The sequence below is a fragment of the Corvus brachyrhynchos genome, unplaced genomic scaffold, assembly GCF_000691975.1.
Source record: "Corvus brachyrhynchos isolate BGI_N302 unplaced genomic scaffold, ASM69197v1 scaffold223, whole genome shotgun sequence".
In the NCBI taxonomy this organism is placed as follows: Eukaryota; Metazoa; Chordata; class Aves; order Passeriformes; family Corvidae; genus Corvus; species Corvus brachyrhynchos.
In genome coordinates this window covers 706790-716986 of record NW_008237174.1, presented here as the reverse complement: position 1 = coordinate 716986, position 10197 = coordinate 706790, and the positions used below count along the sequence as shown (strand labels likewise).

The following is a 10197-nucleotide window of genomic DNA, read 5'->3' as shown; positions in this document are numbered from 1 at the left end:
AGGTGCGGCCCCCGCCAGGGCTTTCCTGCGCCCCCGGCCCCGGCGCCGTCAATTCGCTCCTCCGTCCGCCGAGCCCCCGCCCGCCGTCCGGGGCACGGCCGCTCCTTCCCATCTGCGCCCGGGATTCAGAGCCAGCGCAGAAAGCGGATTATTCCTTCGCTGCCAGCTGTTTCCAGCAGCACGGCCACCCTCGCCCCACGGCAGCCCCGCGGCCACACGTCGGGTCCCCGCCCCAGCCATGCCCCAAATCTCTCCCTAGAGGACAGGCAGCTGGGAGATCTTCACCCGATATGGCGCCATCGCTTTGGTGGGATGATGGCTGGGCAGCAGTCCCCGGGCTGACTGTGGCTTCCATCATCCATGCGGGAGCAAACACATCTGCCCCCAGCTCCTCTCAGTGACAGCCATCCGGCTGCTGGGCAGATGTGCTCTCACCTGGCACAGTTGCCGGCCCCATGCCTCTGTCCCATCTGTCTTCAGCAGCGGCCACTGGTGCCAGCTCTGCTGGGTGGGAATTCTCACACTTATTCTGTCATCCCTAGCCAAAGCTTTGCTCACTGAGGGGCTCCTCTGGACAGGACCCACTCATGGATCTGCTGAAGCTCGCAGCGGGCAGCTTGTTTTCATTTCAGGGCATGGATGGCAGAGAATGTGCCAGAGGATGGGCACGATGCAATGTGCTGTGGGTACCCAGAGCAGGTAACAGCGTATCCAACTGCTACAAGGGCCTGTGGCATCATCAGGATACACTGGGATGCTCATGATCCAGGCTGAGCCTGCAGAGCACAGCTCGCTGTGGCAGGGACTGTGTCCGTGTCCCAGTCCATAGCTCTGCCCTGGAGCACATCAGCCCACTGGCCAGCCTCCTTCAGGCTGTCACCCAGCCAGATGTCCCTCTGCAAGGCAGGTCCCTGGTCAGGGAGCCCTGGTCAACAGGATCTTCGTGCTGCAGGAGGAGCTATGACCATGGCAGCTGTGTCAGACCAGCACAACCATCCTGGCACAGGATCTAGGTGCTCAGAGCAGGGATCCCACCTGCTGGGACACTGTTGGGAATCATTAGCCCTGGTGTTGTGGGGGCCATGGGAACAGGGACTGCCTGGGTGCTTGGGAGTCCCCGAGGCTGGCATACTTGGGGAGCAATGCCCTGAGCACTAGCAAGGGGGCACCCCCAAAATAGGGGGCCCAAGACAGCAGGGATAGCACTGGTGACACATTAACCAGACAGAGGAGGCAACCAGGGGTAGAGTCCAGACTGGTAGGGGGGAGCACTGAATTCCGGGTCAAGGTCCGTGGGGACACTGGACACTGCCGACATAGGATACACTGCTGCAATGCTGGCTGCTGCTCAGGCAGCCTCCACTGCTCCTCTTCTCTGGGCTCAGCTCCTAGGGACAGCACGTCGTGGCATGGCCACCAGCCTGCTCCGCGTTCCCCCACCCCAGGGACTGCTCCGGCCCCTGGCCGTGCCAGAGAGGCTGCTGCTCGGGCCAGGGCCCAGCAATGTGCCCCCCCGCATCCAGGCTGCGGGTGGTCGGCAGCTCCTGGGCCACATGCACCCTGAAGTGCTGCAGGTGAGCTGCCCCAGCCCAGCTTTCCTTCCCTGCCCTCCTCTTCCTCACCCCCAGAAGGAACTGGAACAGTTCTGCTGGGGCAAGAGGAGCAATAGCAGTGCTGGCCAGTGTTCCGCTGCCGCAGGTGATGGATGAGATCAAGGCAGGCATCCAGTACGCCTTCCAGACGCAGAACCGGCTGACCCTGGCCATCAGCGGCAGCGGCCACTGTGCCATGGAGGCCGCCCTCTTCAACCTGCTTGAGCCTGGTGACACTGTGCTGGTGGCCATCAACGGCATCTGGGGACAACGTGCCGCCGATATTGCCAGGAGGCTGGGTATGCTGGGAACAGCCAGATGGCATGGCCGGGCTGAGGGGACTGGGCTTGAAGGCAGGATGCCCCAGTTTGCTGTCCCAATCCTGGCAGTGCTCAGTGACATGGCTTACAAAGCCAGAGAGCACTCTCCTAGAGAGCACTCCAGGATTTTTCCAAGAGTGATGTCCCTCCGTGTATGGTGCTTTATGGCTTTTCCACTGGGCAAATCTGCAGGAGGCCAGACTCTGGCAGGCAGCTCTGTTCCTGGTTCATGCATGACCAATTGCCCCATGGAGCAGGTGCCTGCCCACTGGGAAGCATGCCCAAACCTCACTCTCCTCTGCCCAAATTCCCCCCAGGAGCCAATGTCTATGAGCTGCTGAAGCCCCCAGGCAAGTACTTCACTCCACAAGACATTGAGCAGGTGAGTGCTGGCCACTATGCCGAGGGCACAAGGTGACCTCCAGTGTGGTCACCTTTCCTTTGTGTCATGCAGGGCCTGGTGCAACACAAACCATTGGTGCTCTTCATCACCCACGGCGAGTCCTCCACAGGGGTGCTGCAGCCACTGGAGGGGCTGGGCGAGCTGTGCCACCGGTCAGTGCTTGGTGGGCACCCGCAGCAACTGAGGGCACCCCAAGGTCACCACTGGGGATTTGGGCCCGGGGATTTATATGTGCTGGGCTTTTCTCTGGCTCTGCTGTGCTGTGCTGGAAGTGGTTGGTGCCAGTGAGACACGCAGCCCCTGTGGGGACCAGGGTGCCAGGGCTGTAGGCAGAGGCGTGGCAAGAGGAGGTGGCAGGAGCACCAGGCTGAGCTCTGTCTTCCCACAGGCACGGCTGCCTGCTGCTTGTGGACGCAGTGGCATCGCTTGGGGGAGCCCCCATCTTCATGGACCAGCAGGGTAAGAGCCACAGTGCCATCATGGGCAACCAGGGGACGAAGGGGCTCGTGCCTGGGACAGGGAGAGAGAGCAGTGGGATCAGCCCCTCTGCCTGCATTTTGGCTAGCAACACTAGAAACTGGTCCAGCTGCAGCCAGAGAGCCTGTTCCCCCTGGGGGACCATCAGCAGTACAGGGGGCCTCCCAAAGCAGCCTGAACACAAGTAAGACCTGCAGTGTGTGCCATCCTTGTGCTTCCCACCCACCACCTGCAGCTAGCTTGGAGGGCTCAGTGTTTCCCTGCTGGGAGCCTCTGATTCCTAAGGAGTTGTCTTCCCTCTCGGGCAGAGATCGATGTCCTGTACTCGGGCTCCCAGAAAGTCCTCAATGCACCCCCCGGCACTGCCCCCATCTCATTCAGTGAGCGAGCCAGGTAAGAGCAGCCCAGCCTCACTGGAGAGGAAGGTGATGGGGCTGGGGGAGGCTGTTGCCTCTCTCCTTTGCCAGCCACCTGCTTCAGTCCCGCTCTGTGGCGAGTATGCCCAGCAGCAGTGCTGTGGGGGTAGAGCCCATCCCATCCCTGGGCAGTGACGGCGAGCTGGAGCCATAATCTGCGCTCGCTTTAGGGGAGTCCTCCCTCCCACAGGACCGATCCCACCTTGGAGCTGGTGGGGTCAAGGTCCGACCTCTCCCCAGTACTCTGTTTTGCCAGGGAGAAGCTGCTGAAGAGGAAAATGAAGCCCCTGTCCTTCTATCTGGACATGGGCTGGTTGGCAAACTACTGGGGCTGTGACGAGGAGCCGCGGAGGTGAGGGCAGGCTCTCTTGTTACAGACGGCTGCAACCACTCCCCACCCAGCCTTTGTCCTGTCCCGGGGGCTGCCTGCCCTTCAGGGCTCAGGCCCTGCCTCCCCATCACCCTGGCTGCTGGTCACAGCTCTCGGCACTGGGTGATGAGGAGGAAGGATGCTGTACCTCAGTTTCCCCGACCACGAGCAAGGGGCTGCTGTGCTGCAGCCAAGCTGAACTCCTCTGGGTGCCCCTTGAGTTTTGCAGGTACCACCACACGGCACCCATCAACAGCTTCTTCAGCCTGCGGGAAGGCCTGGCCATTCTGGCAGAACTGGTTAGTGGCACCAGACAGGCAGGGGAGCACCAGCAGTGCCCATGGGGCTTGGAGGAGCAGAGGGTGCCAGAAGAGATGCCTGTCAGCAGCAGAGACCTTCTCTCTGCTCTCTGCCCACAGGGTCTGGAGAGCTCTTGGGAGCAACACCGGGCCAACTGCACCCAACTGTGCCAGGGTCTGATTGACCTGGGGCTTGAGCTGTTTGTGAAGGAGGAGGTGGGTGCAGGGCAAGCCCACCACCACCACCACAGAGTAGGGGCAGCATGAGGACTCAGCCCTGTGCAGCTGGAGATGTGCCTGTCTGGGCAGCTTTTGATGCCAGAGAAAAAGCTCCCCGCCCAGTGATGCTCTCCCCTGGCAGCGTGCTGGGGTCACCAGGGGCCGTGGGATTGAACCCAGTTTCTCTCTTCCTCAGAAGGCCAGACTTCCCACCATCACCACTGTCAGGGTGCCTGAGGGCTACAACTGGAAGGACATCACAGCCTTTCTGATGGACAGCCACGGCGTGGAGATCGCCGGGGGCCTGGGCCCCACGGTGGACAAGGTGGGCAGAGTCCTCCCCTCCTGCTGCCCATGGCTGGGCACCGAACCCCACATGCCCTGCCCCTGTCTGGCTGCCGACAGCGAGTGCGGCTGGCTGTGTCCCATTGCCCGGAGCAACGCATAGCAGCACAACCACACACAATCACCACCTCACTGAATAACCACGCACGTAATTAGCGGTGTGACACCTCTTTATAGGAACGGTGTGAGTTAAACACGAGCAAAGGAGCGGTGCACAACCGCTCATGCCCGGCTGCGTGTCCCCCGCTCCGCACGGGACTGCCGAGGCACAGTCACAAAGGTGGGTCCTGCAGGGAGACGCTCACCCTTCTCCTCCCAGGTCCTGCGCATCGGCCTCATGGGCTGCAACTCAACCGGTGCGAACGTGGACCGAGTGCTTCGAGCCCTGCAAGATGCCCTGACCCGCTGCCACCGCAGCAGGCTGTGAGCACCCCTGCCGGGGAGGGGGAGGCTGGGGGAGGCGGCCTGGCACTGCCCCGCACGCCTGGCTGCAGACAGCTGGCAGCAGAGGGACTCCACTGCCTCCCTGGGATGCTGGCAGGAGACACGGCAACACCCAGCAAGCCAAGCCACAGTGGAAAGAAGCTGGGATAGCACGGGGCATGGAGGAGAGGGCTGTGCTCAGCAGATATGAAACATGGCTCAAAACCCCTTCTCTCATCACCCCAACAGCCTGGCCCCTCAGTTCTTTCCCTTCCTCTGGCCCCAGGGCATGCTGACCCTCAGCAAGCTGACAGAGGGCTGGATGCAGGATCTGACCATAGGTCCCTTCCCCTCCCATCACCAACAACCTCAGCCTTCCCTACCCTGCAGTGCAGAATGCCAGCCATCCCCCTCCAGATTCTGTACCATGGGATGAAGCGCCCAGTGCCCAGGTCCACCAGGGCAGTCAAGAGGCTGTGTATGCCCCCCAGCTGCAGCAGATGTGCTCACTCCCCCACACCACCTTTCCCCAATAAAGTGACACAGCAGCATGCTGCTCCCTGGCCCTGTAGCCCTCCTTGCACCCCCCCCAGAATTTCGAGACACCCCAACGGGGCAGCAGCAGGGTCCCACTCATCTCTGCTGAGGGATTTCTTGACGGATCTTGGAGAGGAGCTGGGACACTGCTGAGCGGCGTGCACTGTCCTGGATCCGGTACACCTGAAACTAAAGGCAGGTGGGAAGTGAGGGGAGAGGGCTTCCCACTCTGCTTGAGCTCCATGCTCCAGCACTGCCAGCCTCCCACAGCCTCCACGGCATGCCAGAGGGCTCGGTGGGGCCAATTCCAGTGCATCCCAAACTTCCTAGCCCAGGTGGCTTCTGGTGCTGCCTCACGAGATCAGCTGAAGGGCTGGGGTTACCTGGCTGAGCAGCATGTCAAAGTAGGCTGTGTCCCAGTAGGACCCATCCTCCGCGGGGAGCTGCAGGAGGGCTCGGGTGTCGGGGTCTGCCTGCCAGCTGCCACTGCACGCATGGAGGCCAAAATGGAAGTGAAGGAAGCGTTGGGGGTCCCAGGCAAAGCTCTCGACCATATGGTAGAGGGAGGCAAGGTCTGGGGCTGCTCCTTGGAAGAGGTTTTCCTCTGGGTTCAGGAAGTGGGGCAAGTGCTGGGTGGCCAGGCAGCGGAGAAGGATCACCAAGAGCCGGTAGACAGAGCCTTCTATGTCCTGCCAGTCCTCCGGGGAGGGGAAGAGCTCTGTGCTCCACAGCAACACCATCTGTGAGGAGGGAGAAAAGAGCACAGGATCAGGCACAAGGCCTGATCCCAGGAAGGCCCACCCTTCACACCCTGCAGGTCACCATGTAATGACCTGTGGGGCTGAATCCATGAGGGCCAGAGCAGATGATACTTTTCTGAAGGTCAGGTGCATACATGTGCCCTTTTTCTTTAAAAAAAAAACCCCACAACCACCACCCCCAAAACATCAAAGAGTGCAACACAAAGCAAAGTACGCAGGATTTGGGTTACTTGGAGCTGGAGCCATTCTGTAAGCAGAAAACATCCTTGCACCCTTCTTGACCCTTGATGGCTTGGAGAGCCATCAAAAGGCAGGGCACACCTGGATTGTGTCACCACGAGCTGTCCCCAGCCTGGCCAGTTGGCATGGCTCCAGAATGTTGAAAACAGGTTGGGTGGGGAGAGGAGGCTTTTTGTCAGCAGCAATGCCACCCTCAGCCTGTACAGGCACGTCCATGGCAGCACAGGGATGCCATCCCCAGCAGACACAGGCAGCCTGGGCCAGGGGATGATGCCCTGCACATCAGTGCAGAGCCCCACCTCTGAATGCACAAAGTGTCTCTGGCTGGGGGTTGCTGGTTCAATCCAAGGAATAAGGATCAAAGCCCTCTAACCATGGCCAGCAGCAGCACGCATCCCTTCCAGACACAGCCACGAGCTGGTACACCCCAAAGCACTGCAGGCACCAGCCCTTGTTGCTGGAGCTCTTCTGCAGGGGAGCAGTCTTGGCTCTGCTTTCCCAGAGAGCCACGGCCCCAGGCAGCAGAACTAACCTACCTTCAGGTGGTTGAAAGTGAGACTGCCCTTCCCAGCCTCCCCTCCCCAGTCCTGGTCACGGAGCTGGTCGAGCAGGCGAAGGCTGTCCAGACGGGGTCCCTTCAGGGTGTCCACTGCTCGGAGCAGCTTCAGGATGGGAAGGTGAGTGGAGGATCTGGAGGAAGAGAGGAGTCTGGTGGGAAAGGAGATGAAGACCTGCATCCTCCCAGGATGGGGAGAGGACGCCTGCAGTGACTTGATGTGGTGAGGGGGATCCCCCCATGCCACACACATGGTCCCAGTTGTGCAGCATCTTGGATTTATCCCCTGCACTTGCCTCTGGCAGAGCAGAACTTGAGAGGTGTGGAGTGAGATGGGAACACTGCTGAGCAGCTCCTGCCTTCCCAGGAGGAGCAAGAGTGGGGCGGAGTGAGGTTGTGCTCCCTTAGGTGTAGTGGAGAGGGCTGCAGGCTGCCCCAGAGGGGAGGCTGGGTTGGTTCCCAACGAGGGGCTGAGCATCCAGCTGGACCACCTTGTTCCCAAAATAAATATGGACTGGTCCAGCTAGCTATTCAACCCCTCGATGGGGCCGGGCAGTTGTGCTGGCAGGCAAGATACATGTCAGTGCAGCCCCATTTCATCCTGCAGCCCACCCTGGGAGGCACCTCATCACCCTGCTGCTGCCAGGTGCCCAGGCTTGTCTCTGAAGCCCAAGCAGGGATCTGAGAGCTGCCACCCTCTGCACAGTCAGGGTTCAGCTCCTGTGAATAATTTCAGGGGGCTTCTTCAGTTGCCTTCCCCCTCTTTACCTGAGCTGTCTGAAACTTGGCTGAGGTTTTTTTCTCCAACATAGGAAAGAGGGTTTGGGCATCATGAGGGGGTGACTTCAACCCGTGCTGACACGTCCCCGCCCTTTCCCAACCTCTTTTTGCTTACACCCAGCAGTGCTGCCAGCCAGGGGGGGATCCCTGGCGCAGGACCACCCTGCTGTGCAGCCAAGCCTCTCACCTCCAGCAGTGGGGAGAGGCAGGGACAAAGTGGGCCTCTTCTGTGGCCTTCCTGAGGCTGCCTTCAGGGAAGCCCCTGTCGCTCTGCCGCCCCTGGAGCCAGAGCGGCTCTTGCTGTCTCCTCACCACGGGAACAATGTCAAAGCGAATGGTCTTCCAGCTGCCACGGATCAGCAGGGAGAGCTCCATGGCATCTTCCCGCAGGTTTTCAGCACTGATGTCACCTAGATGGAGAGGGTTTGGCAGCAGTGAGGAGGTTAGCACAGCCGGTCCCGCAGGCTGAACCAGGTATGCGCTGCAGTGCCTGTGGCCACGTCCCACCCCACTCGACTCATCCCTTTCCAGTGCTGCTGTTTGGTTGCAGTTCCCTGGCTAGAACCCCTCTCCCAACTATGCCGGGGTGGTTTTAAAGCAAGAAGCATCGCGGGGCTCAAGGTCAGGCACAGCAGGAAGTCTCAAGCAATCAAGCCGAGCTGTGCTTCTGGGTGGCTGAACAGTGCCAAGAAAAGCAATGCAGTCCAAGAAAAATGGATCAGGAAAGGTCCACTGCTTTGTGGGGGTGGAGGAAGATGAAGGTCACTGGCTTGGCCACGGAGGAAAGAGGGAATGGTGGACCTGCTGGGACTGGGTTAAGAGACCTTCAGACCCACTGGTCACATCACCCTTTCACCCTGGTTGAGCTTTACATCAAGAAGCACACTGGGAGATGAAAATGCATGAAGAAGCTTATGGAACTGCTATGGGCATTTCCCAAGGTCCCTTCCCACCATGTCTTTTCCGAAGACACTGCTGCCAGCTGGGGCCCATGTGTTCACAGAGTCAGACCCATGCTCCGGGGTCCTGGTCCAGCTATGATGCACTCCCAGCTCACTCTCCAAACAGCCTCCTCCAGGGAGCAGTGGGCACTTGGAGGCCAAGAGAGGAAGGGGAGAATGTGGTTAGGGTAAACCAAGCACACCAAGTCCTTGAGCAAACCCTAGCTGGGGACTAACAGCAGAACCCTGCACCCACCACGAAGGGTGCCACCTGCCCCAGGTGAAGATGCCTGAGGATGACTCTGATGCCATGGGATGGCAGGGAATAGTTTGCATCTCCCCTTCCTCAGCTGAGGGCAAAGCCTATCCCAGCACACAGCAAGGTGCTCGCTCACCTGCTCCTGCAGGTTTTGGGTGGGCCACACGCCCAGGAACATACGTCCCAGCATGTTTGCACGGGGATCACTGCCAAGCTGGGAAGCTGGGCTTCCCGGCAGTACTGGAGGCAGCGCCTGGCTGGGAAGCGCCCTGCCAGCGTACGCACCTGGCCGAAGCAGGAAGAGGCGTTGGCAGTGCACGATGGCTGAAACAAGGAGCTCTTTCAGGTGCTGCAGGATTTTGCCTGGAACCAGGCACCCCACACCACCTCCGTGCTCCATCACATCCACAACGTCAGTCCAGTCCTCCAAACCAGTCCCTGGAGAGCACACTTCCAGATAGCAGGTGTTCGGCTCTGAAGGATGCCTGGCTGGGGTGTCCCAGGTTTGGCACGCCAGCACGTGCAGGGTGTCGCCGTCAACACGCAGGGGCATCTCGAGAGTGACAGCATCCTCAGAGGCACAGAGAGCGAACTCGAAGGCTTCCAGGTTCCTGGCGTAGTCCACAAGGAAGCGGGGTTCCTTGGCATGGACGCTCTCCAACAGGGTGAGCAGGATGTCCTCAGCCCGCTGGAAATGCTCCATCCGCTGCCTCTCGCGGGACACGATCACCCCAAGGTAGCTGTGCCAGAGGGAAGTGTTGGCTTCCATGGCAGCTCTGCTGCTATCTGACGAGCAGGAGTAAAAAGGTGCGTGGGCAGGGAGGGCAGGGCTGGGTGCCGGCGTGGGGCGGGCGGAGGGAAGCACAGCCAGGCGGTGACAAGCACCAGTGCTGGGTGACTCTCAGGGAGAAGTACAGGGCGAACCCAGGGCGGGGGCTTGAGTCACACCGTGGCCCCTCTTCCGGCACTCCAGAAGGGTGACAGCGAGTGCTCAGTCGGTGGGTCACGCCAGGGTCACGCTGTGCCCTCCCACACCTCTCTCGGCACAGGGACTGTGAGGGTGCCGGCAGCACCCTCTGAGAGCCAGTGCCACGTGAAGGCGACCCGCTGTCCTCCCGCCCCGGCCCAGCTCAGCTCTCCCTGCCCGGCTGCTCCCAACCCGTGCGGCACCCACGGGAGCTGGGCCGCATTGCGGGGCTGTGGAAGGGCTGCACGCCCCTGAGCCTGCCTTGCCGGTGCCCAGCGGCGCCCTCCGGCCC

At 60.8% G+C, this 10197-nt stretch overlaps 2 protein-coding genes and 1 long non-coding RNA gene across 5 annotated transcripts in view; 2 read left to right on the top strand and 1 right to left on the bottom strand.

The window, feature by feature from the left end:
- Window positions 1-1279: 1279 nt before the first annotated feature.
- On the top strand, window positions 1280-5415 carry AGXT (alanine-glyoxylate aminotransferase). Of its 2 annotated transcripts, XM_008629529.2 has the most exons (11): window positions 1281-1574; window positions 1699-1891; window positions 2230-2294; window positions 2367-2467; window positions 2704-2774; window positions 3101-3185; window positions 3465-3560; window positions 3808-3877; window positions 3998-4093; window positions 4293-4421; window positions 4761-5415. In XM_008629529.2, exons 1-11 carry the CDS (start codon window positions 1335-1337, stop codon window positions 4866-4868), a joined length of 1254 nt encoding a protein of 417 aa, XP_008627751.1. In that variant the 5' UTR covers window positions 1281-1334; the 3' UTR covers window positions 4869-5415. The 2 variants fall into 2 exon arrangements, with proteins under 2 accessions (XP_017584247.1, XP_008627751.1); XM_017728758.1 differs by lacking the exon at window positions 3998-4093 and having other exon boundaries at window positions 1280-1574.
- A 63-nt stretch (window positions 5416-5478) lies between these two features.
- Window positions 5479-10191, bottom strand: CUNH2orf54 (chromosome unknown C2orf54 homolog). Its single transcript, XM_008629586.2, has 5 exons — window positions 9224-10191; window positions 7926-8148; window positions 6939-7092; window positions 5785-6141; window positions 5479-5590 (listed from the first exon to the last, which is right to left on the bottom strand). The coding sequence occupies exons 1-5, from the start codon at window positions 9705-9707 to the stop codon at window positions 5498-5500; spliced, it is 1311 nt and encodes a 436-aa protein (XP_008627808.1). The 5' UTR covers window positions 9708-10191; the 3' UTR covers window positions 5479-5497.
- Window positions 9658-10197, top strand: part of LOC108445332 — a 2943-nt gene continuing 2403 nt past the window's right edge. For both annotated transcript variants that reach the window (XR_001860150.1, XR_001860149.1), the window contains exon 1: window positions 9658-9745. This is a non-coding gene — a long non-coding RNA (uncharacterized LOC108445332). The remainder of the gene's footprint in view (window positions 9746-10197) is intronic.